Raw genomic sequence first — 18539 nt, forward strand, 5'->3', positions numbered from 1 at the left:
AATAAAATATATATATATATTGAATACAAATGTGTGTTAAGGATAATATACGTAAGGTCGGAATTGCGCCTTTAGTTTGCGTGCGTTTGCAGACTGCGATGGGGCTCAAGGAAAGAACAGGTGGTTTACACTTCGTTATTATCAACGTCACGCGATGTGGAATCGTGACAAACGTTGCCAGAAAGAAAGCTATTCGATTACCTACTCGGAAACTTCTCCTTAAGCAAGTTGATAAGCGTTTGTGGCACTATTTTGTCACGAAAATGGATCCCGCAAGTCTTATTAAATATAAAGGATAGTTGGTCGAAAGAAACTCCTGATGAATTTTGCAAATATTAAGACCATTAGGTTGACATTAATTTCGAATTAGAATTCAAGAAATATTTGAGAAAGATTTGCTCCGCAATAATTTGACAGATACAAAAAGAAATGTCACATTATGTTCAGTGAAATAGAAGTAAAACTCGTCACTCGTTTATTGTGAATAACTCGGTGCGTAAGAAATAACACATAATTAAATTTGTCGTCTTAATGTCCTTTGTTTTTACGACCCATAGATAATAATTGAAAAGAAACGACATACTATGTCCCTTTGCTGTGGCGTAATAGGATAATTTTCTACGAGCCAAGCGACAATGTCGGGTTGATCGTAATAGACTGCTTTGTGTATCAAAGGCACTCCGCAAGAATCTTTCGCGATCGCCAATTTCTTTTTCGATTCCTCGGATATAATCTTCTGCGTTTCAGCTAGCGAGCCGCGCGCAACGGCATCGTGTACTTGAACAATTTTTGTCTAAAATAAATTACAGTATATTTCAGTATTAAACCTTTTAACATAACCTTTTAATATAATTATTAATCTTGATCACAAAAAATATCTTAACTAAAATTCTTATACAATATCTAAATTGGTGGAGTTTGTCGTGTTTTTGTTTTTTTGGAAAAATTGTACCTAATTGTTAATGAATGTTTTTACCAAGTAGTTTGGGAGTCCCTTCAGGAAGACACGAATTTTAAGATCCGGCGAATATTCGCCTAAAAGGCTCGCGCCTCGACCCTCCAACACGACATTTTCGAGCTTCTCAAAATCGCCACGATGTAACCAATTTTTTATGCTCGACGAGCTCATTTGAGTCTCTGAAAACAGAGTAATAATAATCGCAAAAGTAAGATCAATGATTACGCGAAACTTTATAAGAGTTGTCTGTCGAATAAAATAATTATTTTACTTAAAACCTTGTATAAAAATTTCTCAATGTGCGTTTTGCGATTTACAAAGAGTCAATAGTCAAATCCACGACAGTCATCGACAGTCCACGCGGACTGGCTCTTCTATTGATTACATCATGATCTATAAATGTGTTTTCGCTTGCATATTCATATAGTGCTATCATGAAGATGATTGGTGGAGTCAGGATGTGTAATTGCGATATTCACGTCACGCGAATCTTGATATTTAGCAAACTCGAAGAGAAAATAGAAAATTTAAATGTTCCGACAAGCTTCCGGATTGAGTGAAGCATGTTAGAAGCTTTTTCGATCATATATTTAATAAAAAATGTCTTGCAAATTATTTCAGATTTTTGGACGTATTTATGCGAATTAATAGTGCACTCTCGTAATATAGCGGACAAGTCATACTATTGTGATATATAGTTTTGGTAATTTATATTGCTATAAAAAAACAAATCATTAGATGATCTTTATCAAAGCCGTAAGTGTGTGTCTATTCAGTTTTTACACTGACTAACGATAATGACTAATTATAAAAACTTCATTTGCAGCGCTATAAATTCTCATCGGTAATTTACTCGTACAAACAACGTGTATTCATAATTACTCCGAAACGTACTACAAGTTTTCCTCTTGCAAAAGCGACCGGTGAATTCCCCGTTTCTATCGTAAACAGAATGTGTAACTGTATTAGAGAGTCACTTGTATCTATTTACATGCGCGTCTCATTTTAAAATGCATTTCTATCACTTTACGTATTTCTTGTGTGACAGAGATGGATTTTTTAAATTGCATTACATTTTGCTATTGTCATTACAATAAAAAATTACAAAGAATTATTTCTAATTGTATTAATATATTGTATTAATATATTGTGTATAAAGAAAAAAATATTCATTACAGTCTCAAAAAACTAGTGAGTTTCTATTTTCTATATTGTAGAAAAAAGTTAAAAATTAAATTCGGCAAATAAAAAATATTTTTTTATGCATGCTTGCGTTTCAATAATTATGTGTATATGACCACGTTAATATTAATTAGCACGTAACAAAGTCGTTTTAAATATCTATTTGAAACGCGCAAAAACAAATATATGACGCATCTACTTTTTAAACCCTTTTTAAGCAAACAAGTAAAGAGATAAAGAGAAATTGAACTATCGATATTTACTCTTTCAACTTTAATTGTAAATGTCACAAATAACAAAAATATGATTTTGCAAGCGGATACAGGTATCTTTCATTGAAAATTTACAGCATTAAACAAAGAACGAAGGCAATACAATATTATACGAGACGTTCGTCAAAATTTTTGTCGCTTGTTTTTTTTACACAAATGTTTCATCCGATTTAAAAGATAAAAACCAAGTTTTGAATTTATATTTTGAATTATTATTAGAATATTAGAATAAAAATAATATCATCAAAAACACATAGAAGCATCAAAGATGCTTTTGTGTAAAAAATGTACATCCATCTTTTTTTATTGAAAATATTTAATTGCAAAATGTATGAGCGTGCATGAGATAAAGAGTATTATATCAAGTAAATATCTAATTGATATACAGTGCTTTGCTTTGTACACATGCATCGAAAAGAGAAAAAGTACCTGATCAACTCTAATGCACTTTAACTTCGTAAGCGGCATCTGCGCATCGATTAATTAAATTATACGAATTGAGAATGATGTGCAAAACGGCGTGTTTTGCGAAACGTCGCTCGTACGCGCGCGGACGAGTGCCAGTGTAAAATATGACACACAAATGTCGCGACGTGCGACACGAGGAAGCGTCGCGCGTCGAATGAAGCCGACGCTCGGCGTCACGACGCCACCTGTGAAACCTGCTTTTCCGTAGGACGGTTATCCGATTCCGAGACGTTTTCGCAATAAAGCAATGTGTCCTTTGTACGTGCGACTCGGGACTGAATAAATAAGAAATTAACGTCAATCAAGAATTCATGTCAAAAACAGTTACGATGATATTTCTTCCGACGGATCGCACGTATTCTTTCAAGCGGGAATAACGTTGCGTTCGATCGGCACATGAAATAAACTAACAGATGTGTCGCGTTGTTTATTTTTCTCCGACTGCGTCAATAACCGCATGTTGTAACGATAGGGGTTATCATGCAAAGGTGCAGTGTCGTAGACTTGTTTGATAAAATAAAATGTATATGGGTCATCTTTCTTATTGCGCTATATTTTTTTAAGTTTCTAAAACATCGTTTTATTGTATTTTCTTAAATTAACACAAATTTTGTTTTAAAAAAGATAAATATGTAAGTGACAAAATAATTATTATTAATAACTTATAAGAGCTGTTGCGCAAATATGCATATAACTGTATTTTAAACAATAAACTATTAATAAAGTAGAGTGATAATTATTATACAAGTGAGATTCGCTGATATTATTATTAAATTCAGTGTCGAAAGCGAGTATCAAGTCGTTCAATTAAAGAAACGACTATATGTATAATTAGTGCATCCCTATTTCTTTTAGTAAGTTTTATACATATACTTGTTTTTATTGAAAATGACATTTTTATTTTGTGACGCAATTATTTATGTTAGGGGGTGCAGTGCAATGACACATTGATCATACTCTACTATAGCTTATAGATATTTTTGTGTAAACTTCTTAACTTACGATTGAGAATATAGTAATCAAAGAAATGTATAGATTTAAGAGAGAGAAGGGGGAAGAGAGAGAGAGAGAGAGAGAGAGAGAGAGAGAGAGAGAGAGAGTTTTGAATAAATTAAAAATAATGTTGAAGTAAAGTATTGGGGCAGATGCGAGTCAAGATGTACGTGTGTGTGATTTATTGAATATAAAAAACTACAAACGTTTTGATCTTTATATATATATATATTTTTTTTTCAGTGTACAGGGGCTACTGTATAGAAAAACAAAAAATTTACAGCACACGCAAAATGATTGAAACAATAACAAATAATGAAGTGAATCTTACTAAAAATAAATTGAAATAAAAATTATAACAGGATGACTAGAGCATACCCATAAAGTAAAGTATAAGCTTCGTCGCTCATTAGCAAAGCATCAAAGGACATCGAATCTATTTCATACTACAAAGTTTTCAAAATGTACTATAGTATAAATAAAGGAATCGAAACGTTTATATATATAGTTTATAATATTCAAAAAATCACGCACACGTACATCTTGTGTTTTCTCGCTTATTCAATTAATTTTGAATAATGTATGAATTTGCATACTTGACTTTATTTGCATACTTGACTTTAATTTAACAATCGTCTTGAACTTATATTATAGAAAAGTATTCTAGAAAAATATAACATATCTACAAACGTACGCTAACGTGCAAGAAAATAACAACACTATAAATTATGATAATTATACCTTTTATGACTTCCGCAGGTTTTGCAAAAAAAGATAATATTGTACGTCTCTTTTTACAACGTTCTTGATGAATACATGTTGCACGCATATAAGTATTTAAAACAATTCCTCATTTTTATTCTCTCGCGATGTATCAAATTAATAATATTCTATTTGTTGTATTCTATTTGCTGTTGCATCGAGAGCGATTTTCTGATTCATTGTATTATGTATAAACTACTTTTTCTCGAAACAGAGCGAACACGTTAGAAGGATACGAGCTGCTTTGTAAGACTGACGATGCTAGTTTTCCACGTGTCCTATTCACCTCCTAAGTTGTACATTATTCACGAAAGGTATAGGTGGAAAGTTAGCTTCTCAGTGCCATAATGCCGCCATGGAAGCAACAATCCAACTTTTTAATAGTCAATCTATAATCGAACATATTGTACGAGCACTCTTCTCGAAGATCACAAGAAAATTACGACATTGGCCTGTTGAAACATATTTTCACGCAATATGTTACATGTGTACATTATAAATAGATATCAAATATAATTGATAATTGTATTATCTTGTGACAAAATAATATCATTATATGTTTTATCTCCGTTTTATCTCCAATAAAAAAATCTATTTGTTTAATGTGGAGTATAAATATTATATATGTTAAATCGATTAATCAAATAATCAATCTTACTCAAATATGCTAAGATGTACGAGACAAATGTCATACAATTGCGTTCTACGTAAAGAAGTGCTTCGTATTGCAAGCAGTTACCTGCAAGCAGACACATACGACATGATCGATCGCACCGTCGCGCGGACGATTTACATGAGCAACACATATGTGCTGTGTACGGCAATTTTGACCTTTTATTTATTAGACTGTGTGTTTGCATGTAAACATTTCTCAACGTTAGCAAATTCCAATCGTCATTGTGTAAATAAGTTTGGGTAAATAAGTGGTCAGCTTTAAAAAGAGAGAGTTCGGGTTATTTGGCAATCAGTACTAAAAGTGTCGCGAAGTTATTACGAGAGCATCGTGATATGCTCAAAAAATGCTAATATTAACTTTTGTGTTCTTTCTGTTTTCGATAGTCTTTGCTACTGGTGAGTAATGTTAAGTTTAATAATTATGTCATATTTAGAGTGAACAGTTTTATTTTTGATTTTTAATCTACTTGAGTACTCAATGTTTGTCTGTCGCTTGACCACAGAAGAGAACTTGAACAGAACGGACTTGAAATGCATGGGACACCCAATCCATAACGTATCGCTTTCCGCGTATTATCCTGTATTCGGAACGAACGACAAGAGCAATCATTTGGATGTGCAAGGAAAAATGTTAAACACTCTCCAGGTTTGTCTCAATCATGTTCAAGAGTGCAGCACGAGACGAGAAAGATTTACGAACTATTTCTCCCGTTACATCTGTGTAATTTTTACTTTTTTTTTATTGAGAAAAAATATGGACTTTAAGACCACGTAAATTTTTATTAGGATTATCTTGATGGTCGCACCGCCTATGTTACTGTTGCTGGTAACTTGAAATCAGGCATTCCATACGGAACGAAGATATGCATAGAGAAGTTGAATGAACAATTCGGGAGACAAATTCCCCTGCAGGTTATTGCTGATTATTTTTTGTGTTACATAGTTTATATTATATTTTCAAATTGTAGAAATAGCATTGGAAATTCTATTTTGTGACATATTATATAAAAGTTTGTTACATGTGTATTTATTTTATCTTACACAGATAAGGGATCAAGTTGAATCTGAAGAGGATTACATTTCGCTCGGTTTTTCACGATTGGAAATTTGTGTTAGAACCGAAGAAGATACTTACGATACTTACGTCAATAGTCTTGTTACAGTCTATATGTAATAATCGAACAACATATATGATTATAGCTCCAGTATATTGTACGTCAATATAATATATTATTTTAAGCTAAACGAAAAAAAAATTCAATTATATTGTAAATAAAAATTACTTGATTTATTTTGTAAAACCACATTATTTATTTAGCTCAATTATATATAACGTATATAACGTGAATTATTGACATCACTAGTTCCAATGTTTTGTTGAATTTACGATATATCGCTAATATTTTTATTAATACATCTGTTATCGATGCAAAATTGTAGATCATTTTCTGATCAAACTGGATAAAATTGTTTCTTGTCGCATTAAAAATAATGTTTATCTAGAACTTGCCGACCAATGAGGCCACGATTTTATAGTTTCATATAGTGTGTTTCCAGGGCATGCGGTTTGCCAGGTTTGTCTATGTCCATAAAGTACGTAATTATTCTTTATTTTGTTAGTAGATACCCCATAAGCAATCAAATTCTGTACGGCTTGGATCGCAGCTTGGTTCGGTGTTCGGTCTAAGAAGTAAAAAAAATATATATATATATATAAAAAGTATGTTCAATAAAATTTTACCACTTACTCCCAAGTTTGTATATTATTGTTGTTACTTACTGCTATAATCTCCAATGATACAGATTCCAATGCTTTTGCTGTTATAAGGTACAGAATGAGCTCCTTTCTTGTTCCAACCACGACCTTCGTAAACGTTTCCGTCTTCGCCTACTAGGAAATTGTAGCCAATATCGGCCCATTGTCGGTTATCCATATGATAATTCTTAAAATAGAATAATAATTTTATAATCACAAAGCAAACACACTTGTACGTATGTTTTGTTTTTTAAAATATGATATGAAAAAATAGGATCTTAATAGAACATATATCTTTTAACTTAAAATATTGTTCGATTAGATAATTCTTGGTCATTTGCACATATAAAAATTCAAAAGACGGAAGACCTGGTGTCAGCAGAAGATTTATTGCTTTTTCGTCAGTACCTGAAAACTTTTGACCTTTGATACACACGCAGCGCGAGTCTGGCAACTAGAACCGGTCGAGTGATGAATAATCACGAAAGGCGCTGGTATTAATTTGAGACTAGGAACCGATGATTTTGGTGCTCTAGCGCCCCATTGCGCTCTGGAAATAATATTAGGACTCCCTGTATTGAAACAAACAGTTCTCTCACAATAACTTCTTTTTAAAACATTTTCTCACAATAAACTTTTTTTCTAATACGTTAGCACAAAAAATATATCTAAAAATAACTATATTTTCAACAATTGTTTCACTGCGTGACACTAGGCAAGTTCGACAGTTTAATTAGTAGCGTAAATAATAATTCAACAAAAAACTTTTGTCGTACCTTCTTGCGTTACAACAAGCGTTACGCAAATTGCTGCGAAAATTAACGATGTTTTCGACATAACGTACATTTTGACTTACAAAACAATACTGATTCGAACAAGCTCTTAACTCTATATTTATGTCCTCTTGATCGAGACTTAATGAATTATGACCTGTGACCGTGTGATAGCGGATGCGTATGTGCTTGTACATTCAGTCAACGTATGAGTAAATTTGTATTTTCCCAACTGGAATCCCCTGAGTTTCATAACTTATCTTTATTATTTGTTTTATGAATGAGAAAAGATGAGAAGGAAACTTCATATAAAGCCTATTAACAGTACGATTTTGCGTAAACTAGAAACTAGATACTATAAATTGATACTAAATAAATATATAATAAAGTAAGAAATAAACTAACAAGAAAATTTTATTCTTTCTCTGTTTTTTATAACGTTATTTATGCAATACATAATAATAATTTAGTAATACATATTTTTATCGTGAAAATATCCTTTATTTTTGCTTGCTATATATACAAGTAATTTATTTTATGTGTTCATTGCGCATAAATAAATAAGACGTATCTGTCGCAGTCGATATTAGTCGATAGAGCATGTCTGTCACAAGAAATATAAAATGTGTGTACGCTACTGTCATTAATTATATATCTTAAATATGTAAGGTAAAAGATAAATACGAAGTAATAAATATCATAAAGTGAATTGTTAATTATTTACACAATTAAAAAAGGAACATGTGCTCGTCCAAGTACCTTAACGAACCGGTTGCATAATCTGACTTATCAATGTATTACATTATAAGCGCAAGAAAAAATGTAACATATGTGTGTGCTACAGTCATTAATTATATTTTAAATACATATAAAGTGATAAATATCATAAAGTATATTGCTACTTATTTGTATACAATTTAAAAGAAACGTGCTCATTCAGGTACATTAACAAACCAGCTGCATCGTCTGACCTGTCAATTGTGTAATGTGCAAAAACATCAGAAAAACAAATTCACTATTGTGGTTTTTCAAGTGAAATCGAAGCTGTGATTATCACAAACTGCGAAATGCGTTTACAAAACAAGTGCGGCTTTTATCTTCTTTCCCATTTCTAAACTTACAAAAACATTGCATAATACATGAAACTGCGATACCGATATCTTATCAATTTCACGTAACGGACGGACTTGTGATTTTACAGTGGACATCCCCGAAAATAATCGAACTATTTGAAAATGACTAACTGATATGACACATCTCAAAGCATATCAGCATAATATTATAACAATGTATTGTTGTACAGTCGCACTTAAATATGGTTTTACACATGAATTAATACAATACCGTTCAAAACTTTTTAAAAAATCCGTATAGAAATTTTTTCTTTGTTTCTATTTATATATACGTATGTATTTCACGTTTAAATCGACCAATTTAATTGTGATATTAACGTAACTATTATTATATGACAGTAAATATTGAAAATTTAGTATAAGAAGAGTGTTCATTGAGGGATTCATCTCGAAAGAGAAAACTTGTTTACTTTTTTTTTTATAAAACTGCCATTTTCAGCTGCGCATGAGCGTTTCATAATAATAATAGCAGAGATAGAAATAGTAATTCTTTTTTCATTTTATAATAGAATGCAGTATGTGTGTGTGTGTGAATTTGTGACCTACACGACAATTACCTAAAATGTCATTATTGTGTATTTTTCGGTTTAGTTTTTTCATCTATGATATTTTCGCTTTGCACCGTTGCCTCCGTTGTGGTAGTCGTCGTGGTAGTAGTCGTGTTCGAATAAATTGGTACCGGATTCGCGGTCCACCTGGGAAGAGCAATTACGTATTTGTAAAAGCTCTCGCCAGGACATTCCGTGTTGCGTGCCTGCCGATGACCGATCACATTATACTTGTCACTTATTTTGCCGAGTGAAATTCCGCAAGCTATCAACTCGTTCAGCGTCTTCAAGGCGGCCGCGTTCGGGAGAAAATCTGCGAAATCAAAATTGATCTATGTCAATATCGTTTCATTAACGCAAAAATATAAATTGTTTTTCTGCAAAGTTAATATCTCGATGACCTGATCATTTTGATATATGTTGAAAGTGAACTGTTTTTAGCTCACATAAAAGTAATATTTAGATAACAATATACAATAAGTGTTTAAATAAAAAAGTATCTATTATTTAAATATTTTTAATTTATGAACATTTAGCTATAATAAATCTATTTAAAAAAAAACTCACAAGATTGAAAGTTAAGCGAGAGTCAAAACTCTCACACAAGATATGCTTGATTACTTTCCGACTTGATGGTCAAATTTTTATTTTTTCAGTGAAAAAGTGTTGTGTGCTGTCTTATCCGATCAATTAATCGTTTAAAAAAATTATTTTAGTTTTATATTTTATATATTTTATTTAATATTTTAATATTTTAAATAAATACCAGAAAAATCTCCTATAATGCATATGCCAATGCTCTGAGTGTTGTAACCAGGTGAATGTGCACCGACGTAATTCCAGCCGCGACCCTCGTAAGCATTACCGTCTTCGCCGATGAGAAAATTATAGCCAATGTCCCACCAGCCGCGATCGTCCAGGTGAAGATTTTGATAATATCTCACGATCGCTGAGCATGATTCTTGATCCCGACAGTACTGACGTATGCCACCATGATGAATTACCACATAAGGTGTCGGTATCACTGGCATGAATTCGAAATTGAGACGTTTTCTAGCCTTCCATTCTTCTCGGCTAACGATTCTCGGACATCCTATATGTATACATGTGTAGATAACAAATAATTGTTTTTTATTATTTTTTCAACCAAATATTTTCAAAAATGTAACTCTATTTGAATATATATGTATATGTTTATATAACGTATCTTCAAAGATTGAGAACATTAAAATATACCAAGAGAAATGATTATAGTTCAATTCATCAGTTTCGACACTTGATAAAAAATTCTCAGTTGATGTTTACAAAAAACTACTATTTTCCTACGTATTGGTTAGAATAAAAACTACATAGCACAACTTTAATGAAGACAAACTGATATGTTTCTGCGCGAATTTCAGAAAAATACTCTTATAAAATACATGTTGTAGACTACAATATTTTACTCTGAATTCATGAGTCAGCTAACAAGTTAGCGCAAACATGTTTCAGCAAGTAATTGCGCAATTTTAAATATATACTTCTCGCAAAATTATTTTTCTTTTTGCGAAAGATTATAATTGCTGGCCGACAAAGATTCTCGAGATATAAAATAATATTGCTTCACAGTATATCTCTCAAGTGTGGACACTTAAAATGTAGGAAAAAAACGAACTAACGACTAACTAATTATCAAACTTGTCACGAATAAACGTAACAATGATTTGCTACTGTGTCGCATGTGTTTTACTTCTACAATATTATTTCTTCTTGCCACATCCACTTGTGCTGATAACTTATTAAATGCCATACGATTTGATGGAAAATATTTATGTTAAATATAAATTTATAGCAAAAAATAAAGCGGTTTCTCGATAATGTTATTTTTCAAAGTAAAAATATTAAAAACAACAGGTTTCCAAGCATTGACATAATCAAGCAGTATCGGCGCATACTGATGTTAAGTTTTTTTAGATCTGCAAAAACTGGTTACGCTAAAAAAACATTATTTTAAAAATATTAATCTCGAACTAATTGCATATTAAACATCATGCTATTATGGAAAAGTTAAAAATCAGTTATCTGACGTTACGGTAATATTATAATCATAACTATGACGTTCTGCTTTTGTTATAAACTATCATATGTAAACATAACTTTATTATAACGATTAAATGCTTTGATTTGCATGCAAGTGATTATCTAATAACTTAATAAAAAAATGTCTAATAAAACTTTTTTTTATCTTCAAAACATCAATTTACAATTGATTCTTTAATAACTTTATTAGTGTTATTACGATATCTAGTTTTGCGTGTTTGTGATACTGATATTATTATTACACGCGTAAGAAAACTTACAAGCAAGTTATTATCATATTAATTGTATAGAATCTAATAAATAAGCAAACAGAACTAACGTAATTTTGACGTAAATAAAATGATTTCTAGAAATAAAACGACATTTAAAAAAAGGCTGCATTAGAAAAAGCTGCACACGTCGTACATATAATAATCAGCTTACCAGTAACATTAATAAAATTTGTGCTGTCAATGGGAATTGCGAGCACCTGTTCAAGATTATCGAAAACCAATACTAAAGCGCACAAAATGAGATAGAACTGTGATCTCATGATTGACCGTTACAGCGTGTATCAAAACTGAAACTGACTGGCTATCGTGTAACTGCGTCTGCTTTTAAACAAAAAATTGAACGGCAGCCGGGAAGTCCCTCGATGAAGTCGTACGTTTATTCAACTCGTTTGGTGGTTCCTTAACCCTATCTCCTTTTTGTTCCTTTACTTGAGACAAAATAATAACGGGACAATGTTGGTGTATTACCCTAAGAAATTCGTTTGCATCGATGACAATCAAAACGCGAAAGGTTTTATAGCGTTGCATTTTGCGAGATAAAAAAATTGCAAACGCGTGATAAGATGCATCGATAGATTGCACTTGACGAGTTGGTGATATAATTGCGCAGGTAAACGACAATTAAACATGAAAACAAACTCAATGTAATGTGATGTCTTTAAAAAAAAAAAAAAAACGAAAAAACCTTTCTGCTAGTTCAAATCGATATTATCGTAAATTTCTGATAAGAGTAACAATATTTCGGACGTTACAGAGTTCGATCAATATCACGATAGTGATACAGAAGGTAGAACTTGTTAGTAAGTAGATTTTTTGCTGTAATCGTTCGGTTTGATCAGCGATCGAGAAATTTTGATAATGTCAGCACGAAATTCGTTAAGAAGGTCACATATCAGTATTTTTATATATTGATGATATGCTAATCTCATTCCGCGTACGTATTTAGATATCTGATATTCACTGTCAGTTTTATGATCGCAATTTGTATTTCACATTATTTACAATTTGCAAAACTTTTGCTCATATCGCTTAACTTGTTATTTAAATACATATATATATATATATATATATATATATATATATATATATATATATATGCAAAGAGAACAATTTCTTTATAACAATATATGTACATTTTTGAGATATAGGTATCGCGTATATGTGTGTGTGTAATATTAGTCGGATTAATATAGAAATATGTTACAATAAATTACTTGGAATTTAATGACGGAAATGCGTGAATCATTATCACAATAATCAATACAATCAAAACAAATAAATATTTTTTTTTTACTTGGACATGACGGTTATTAAGAATTACGCCATGCAAAATATGTTGAGTTGGCGTGCAAACTGTCTGTTTGTTCTTTGTTTTTGTCCGGAATAATAGACGTCAACATATGTATAATAAATGAATAAGTCATTGCGCGCGTTCAGCGATTTTGCGATAACTTATTCTCGCAAAAAGAGCCAATTACGGCAAATACTTTTGTTTATTATCCGCTGACATAACTGTGTCGACTAATTATTTCCTGCGATCGTTTGTCATTGGCGCGGCTCTTATGTCACGACAGACTGTTTCTGTAGATGTCTTTGCATCCTGCTTCGATGAAGTTGCGTTAAAGTTAATGCGATTTGCATACAGAATTCACATAAGAATCCACGACTGCGTGAAACATGCGTTAGTTCTGATAATTATTTTGGAACGATAATCGTAATTATTATCAAAACAACAACGGATAAATTGTTGTCTCAATCTGTGATAAAATTGCCAGTCATTTTGAAACAGGCGCGATAATAGGTGGCATTATTATAGTATAGCAAGAAATAGTGGTGAGGCCTGTAGCTCAGTTGGTTTGTGCAGAGCTCAGTACCGAAAGATTCTGAGCTTTTCCTCTGGTAAGCCAGCGACTTACCGAGATGTATCTCTCTGTCATGAGATCTCTTTAAATTAAAAGTGTTCATGTGTTCACTTCGTGATAGTTCGGATCTCACTTAAATTCAACAGCTCTACAATCCGCACGAGAATGCAAAGAAGAATAAAATCAAGATCTTTTTTTCAATGTAATGAAATGTTTTACAATCTGATTATGTAAATAAAACGTGTCTAAGGCTATCATTAATTTTGTTATTTATAATATTTTTAATGTTAATAGGTTTATTTATTTTTTTTAGTTAAAGACGATTGTAAGACACTGTGATCTGCAATTACTACTAACTGCGAATTTAAGCGAATTTGTTACGAGAAAAATTGCAATCTATTGCAAGTGATAAGATTACTTGTGAGCGATAAAATTTAATAATAATCGATAAATGTAGTAGTAATCGATAAATATAGTAGTAATTGATAAATGTAGTAGTAATCGATCTAAAATGAAGTTAAAAGTAGTAGAAATGATATTAATCTTATATAATTCTAATTGTATATTGAATAAAAATATAAAACACATTTTATAATAATTTAACATACTTAAAAGTTTGTAACTTTTCTACGAAATACAATAATGAGTATACATAAGCAATAAATTGAGGCACAAAATCTCACTATTATTAAAAATAGTAAATAGCAATTAAATTGGCAGAGATTAGTAAGACAGAAATGATAACAGTGTAGTTTCCCATAATTTTATTCAAAAATTATCAGATTATCAAGTAATGATAAACTACTGCAAAAATATATCACATAACAATTGGAATTGACTTGACGCAGAGACTTGACTATGTCAATCTTACTTTTGAAATAAGAGCTTGCAGAACATTGAAGTGATAGTTTTTTAATAAATAAAAACATTCCAAACTTTTCCTTGTAAAAACTGAGCATATTTGATGTAACATTTATTGACAGTAAAGATAATAAATAATAAAACTGTTTTTAGAAGAACAGCAAATTGTTAATTATATAAATATACAGGTGATAATATATATATATATATATATATGATCTAATATAGGTAGTACCAGAGAGAAGCCTGAGAGCGGCCACGGCCATAAGAGTTTCTGTGGACATGGTTCTATTCCGTGCTAAGTTTGTAGACATGGTTCTATTCCGTGCTAAGTTTGTGGACATGGTTCTATTCCGTGCTATGAAAACACCGACGCGGTGGGGATACGCACACAAGCGAGAACCGTCGTCATACATCAACATAATCTACACACTTCCACGAGCGCACACGGACAACGGTCTCGCTTGTATGCGTATCCTCACCACGTCGGTATTCTCATAGCACGAAATAGAACCATGTCCACAAACTTAGCACGGAATAGAACCATGTTCACGAAAAGCTATTGCAGAAACTCTTAAGCCCGTTCTACATTGATCGCAAGCGCAAACGCAAGGAACAGATCTCGTAGAATTGACCAATCACGCTGGTAAATTGGCTAATTTGATCAATACGATTAGTCAATTCTACCAGACCTGTTCCTTGCGTTTGCGTTTACGATCAATGTAGAACAGGCTTTAAGTAGAATGGCTTTAAACCAGCGCAATGTTCATGAGTGATGCACATTGGCAACTACGTAGCCACGTTCACGAATGACTTGTCGATACGTACGTTGTTTAAACGTGGACATGGTTCTATTCCGTGTTATGTACACAAATCCGATTGTCGAGAAAGAACAAGCAGCTGGCCAGCACAGAAAGCATATAATTTTAGATAATCAAATTTTTATTACGTCAAGACATGATAAAAATTTGATGACTTAAAAATATATGCTCTCAGTGCTAGCCTCAGTTGCTTCATCTTCCTCGACACTTGGGTCCTGTTCCGTTATTACTAGCAGTATTAAACAATCTATAGGATACGTAACGTGAACCTATAAATTTTCAGTACTGCCAGTAATAACGGAACAGGGGGTTGGACTCGTGCATATAGAACAAAAGAGAATCGCATGTTGTGCTTTACCGCGCATTTCACTATGTTCAAACTCGAGCAATCACGAGTAAGTTCCACTTGGCGCAACAATCGCGAGCGTAGGTCGAGTTTACAATATTCTGTTGCATTGGTCACTTTACCAAACATAACCAATGCGATTGGACAATGTGGACGCGACCTACGCTTGCAATAGGTACAAGTGACAAGAAACACCGAAACTTTCTCTGTAACCGACGCGCATACTCGAAGCGGAGCTTCTTCATTCAAATCAGGTAGTTTTCACTATTTTTGTCATTTTTCACGTAATTATTCGTGATATGCATGTACCACAAAGTGTCGGACGTTTGAGACAACAAGTATTTAGTACCGCACACGCGTCGAAAACAATGCAAGGTTGTCAAAATGTTTCGCGGCAGTAGCATTTCCAAGAACACGGTAGAGCACTTCCAAGAACACGGTAGAGCATTTCCAAGAATGGCCAGCTCAAGTACGTTTCTTTTCTAATTGTTTCGTTATTTCTTCGCGTTTGTTACTATCTAGCGCGCGAATATCGGTAGTTCGCGAAAATTAATACATGTCGCAAAGTGACGGGTGTACGCATTGATAAGTTGTATCGCAAGTAGAGCTTGCCGTCCGTCCTCTTTTCNCTGAACACCGTCTTTTTCTTGGAATGCCGAAGACGGGTGGATTTTCCAAAGACGTCCGCGGTGATTTATGCTCGTCCGGTGTTTTAGGGAATCTTGTTGGTAAATATTTTACTTTATTTTTCTCGCCTTACTCTGAGGTTGGATAGCTATCCGTCCTCTTTTTTTCCCGGACATTTGATGGCTACCCTAATCGCAAGTGATAGTGAAGCATTACAATCAATTATGGCGCGGCCATTTTTTTTGTCAGCAATATTACGAATTCGTATTACGTCTTGAGTATGAATTCAATTCACATATTGAAAATTCATACTCTTTTTGTAAATGTTTTGTATATTATAGTTTTTATACAGTAGAGAAACAAAAAGTTACATGTACATATAGATGTATACATATTGAATTAAGTGTAATAAATATGTTTACAGATTCCAGAATTAGAAGGCAGTGTAGGACATATCAAACAGTGTGTACAATTTGTAAACAAGAAAATGCATTATAAATGTAGAATGACTTGCAATTGAAAAAGTGTGAACCATGGCTTTTACCCGACTTATTTCTTACAATTGGAGCTTGATTCTGGGAAGAAGGTATGTTTACATTTATTTATTTTGATAATCAAGTTTTTATTTGTTTATATTTATGTAGATTTTTCTATTAGCTGGCTGAAAGAAGAAAAGTGCAACAAGTGCAATGATCTGATTTCAAGTGATACTGTGTGTCTTTTAAGAGGAAGAGAATCTTGAATCGGTAAGCTGAGAACAAATTTTCTGCGATTGTAGTTCACGGTTTACGACAACGGATATTTATTGATGAATAAACGCGACGAACGTACGAAGCAGCAACTATTAGCCGCACTAGTGTATGACACTAATGTTTTAGATTTTAAAGGACTATAAAATGACGGTCGTTAAACCGGGAATGACTTCCGATCAAAAGAAGGTGGAAATTTGTTCGCGAGATAAATCAGAGACATTGCTTAGTAAGCGTAACAATAAATATAAATTTGAGTATAAATTTTACTATGAAAGCAATATCGATCAGATCTAAAATGAGAAGAATAGAAATTTAAAAGTTTGTTAACTTGTTAAAATATTCTGCAACATAATATTACCACGTTGTTTATGTTAAACATATATAAAATATGGAATGGCCATTAAATATAAAATTAAATATGAAATTTCTTCTTTTATGTTTTTTCAGAACGCTGGAAATTGAAACATATGAATAATTTAATAGAATTACACAATAAGACGCCGCCTATATGGAATGATGACAATCATATGTGCTAAACTTTCATGGACGAGTAATTTAAGCATCTTTAAAAAATTTTCAAGTTGTTCATGATGGTAAGACAATGGATGGGAATATTTAAATATTTCTATTTTATATGCTATATTTATATAACTGAGAAATATCATTCAGCCTCAATCGATTCATATATTTACAAATTTATTAAATTTAACTTACTGATGAAATGTAATCTAATTTCAGTGGACTATATTGTAATGCAGTTTTGTCGAGTCTTTGAGGATGTTTTTACAATGGATTACAGATTTCCTCTTTGTACAATCCAAGCATTTGCCATTGTTTTGAGTAGTTTCGACAATAAACTAGTCTGTGGATAATAACAAGGCCGATTGATCGTGAACAATCAAGTAGGTATTATGTGTACTTGTTTCCAAATTATATTACTTTAAGTAGTTACCTTTCTAATGAACAATCAGTAGGGATTACCTGATATCACTCTGATTCGGGTAAAAGACGGTATCAAACTTACAAAAACTTGATCGCATGAAATGAGAAGTGATATATGTACGTGTTTATTTTTCTGTACTTTATCATAACACAAATATATTTACAAATATTTTAGATTNATTTTTATCATTCAATGTTTATTTGGTTTTTTGTAATAATAAAATATATTTAAATTATCATTTATTGTTATAATTACGGGAAAGTGCAAAAAAGTTCTTAAAACATTAGTTGTTATATAGCCTACAAATAGATATGATATAATTTTATTACAGTGTTTTTCGTATGTTCTAAAGCATCACAGTTAATCGTTTTATTATCGATAATATAAAATTTCAAAGAACGTAACTATAATTCTTATAAAAAGAAAACTGTGTGTTCTTTTTTCTGTGTTATATTA

At 32.1% G+C, this 18539-nt stretch overlaps 3 protein-coding genes and 1 pseudogene across 3 annotated transcripts; 2 read left to right on the forward strand and 2 right to left on the reverse strand.

The window, feature by feature from the left end:
• The first annotated feature begins 5267 nt into the window (after positions 1 to 5267).
• On the forward strand, positions 5268 to 6573 carry LOC109861642. The gene is made up of 4 exons (XM_020441369.1): positions 5268 to 5706; positions 5814 to 5956; positions 6097 to 6222; positions 6356 to 6573. The coding sequence occupies exons 1-4, from the start codon at positions 5655 to 5657 to the stop codon at positions 6482 to 6484; spliced, it is 450 nt and encodes a 149-aa protein (XP_020296958.1). The 5' UTR covers positions 5268 to 5654; the 3' UTR covers positions 6485 to 6573.
• A 24-nt stretch (positions 6574 to 6597) lies between these two features.
• LOC109861641 (peptidoglycan-recognition protein SC2-like) lies at positions 6598 to 7950 on the reverse strand. Its single transcript, XM_020441368.1, has 4 exons — positions 7843 to 7950; positions 7475 to 7638; positions 7091 to 7253; positions 6598 to 6993 (listed from the first exon to the last, which is right to left on the reverse strand). Exons 1-4 carry the CDS (start codon positions 7910 to 7912, stop codon positions 6806 to 6808), a joined length of 585 nt encoding a protein of 194 aa, XP_020296957.1. The 5' UTR covers positions 7913 to 7950; the 3' UTR covers positions 6598 to 6805.
• A 577-nt stretch (positions 7951 to 8527) lies between these two features.
• Positions 8528 to 12343, reverse strand: LOC109861647 (peptidoglycan recognition protein-like). The gene is made up of 3 exons (XM_020441381.1): positions 12023 to 12343; positions 10287 to 10613; positions 8528 to 9833 (listed from the first exon to the last, which is right to left on the reverse strand). The coding sequence occupies exons 1-3, from the start codon at positions 12129 to 12131 to the stop codon at positions 9541 to 9543; spliced, it is 729 nt and encodes a 242-aa protein (XP_020296970.1). The 5' UTR covers positions 12132 to 12343; the 3' UTR covers positions 8528 to 9540.
• Positions 12344 to 15979: 3636 nt separating this feature from the next.
• Positions 15980 to 18012, forward strand: LOC109861648 (annotated as a pseudogene).
• The last annotated feature ends 527 nt before the right edge of the window (positions 18013 to 18539 follow it).

The sequence above is a fragment of the Pseudomyrmex gracilis genome, unplaced genomic scaffold (assembly GCF_002006095.1).
Source record: "Pseudomyrmex gracilis isolate BER0280 unplaced genomic scaffold, ASM200609v1 scaffold_903, whole genome shotgun sequence".
In the NCBI taxonomy this organism is placed as follows: Eukaryota; Metazoa; Arthropoda; class Insecta; order Hymenoptera; family Formicidae; genus Pseudomyrmex; species Pseudomyrmex gracilis.

Bases quoted from the DNA above. Each gene is read 5' to 3' on its own strand.
- LOC109861647 (XM_020441381.1), bottom strand. From the start codon at position 12,131: ATGAGATCACAGTTCTATCTCATTTTGTGCGCTTTAGTATTGGTTTTC. The intron at 10,614-12,022 runs GTAAGCTGATTA...GTATACATATAG, and splicing joins AAATTTTATTAATGTTACTG to GATGTCCGAGAATCGTTAGC. The intron at 9,834-10,286 runs GTATTTATTTAA...TTGATTTCGCAG, and splicing joins CATTATAGGAGATTTTTCTG to ATTTTCTCCCGAACGCGGCC.
- LOC109861642 (XM_020441369.1), top strand. From the start codon at position 5,655: ATGCTAATATTAACTTTTGTGTTCTTTCTGTTTTCGATAGTCTTTGCT. The intron at 5,707-5,813 runs GTGAGTAATGTT...GCTTGACCACAG, and splicing joins TTCGATAGTCTTTGCTACTG to AAGAGAACTTGAACAGAACG. The intron at 5,957-6,096 runs GTTTGTCTCAAT...AATTTTTATTAG, and splicing joins AAATGTTAAACACTCTCCAG to GATTATCTTGATGGTCGCAC.
- LOC109861641 (XM_020441368.1), bottom strand. From the start codon at position 7,912: ATGTACGTTATGTCGAAAACATCGTTAATTTTCGCAGCAATTTGCGTA. The intron at 7,254-7,474 runs GTACTGACGAAA...TTCTATTTTAAG, and splicing joins CAAAGGTCAAAAGTTTTCAG to AATTATCATATGGATAACCG. The intron at 6,994-7,090 runs GTAAGTAACAAC...TTTACTTCTTAG, and splicing joins TATCATTGGAGATTATAGCA to ACCGAACACCGAACCAAGCT.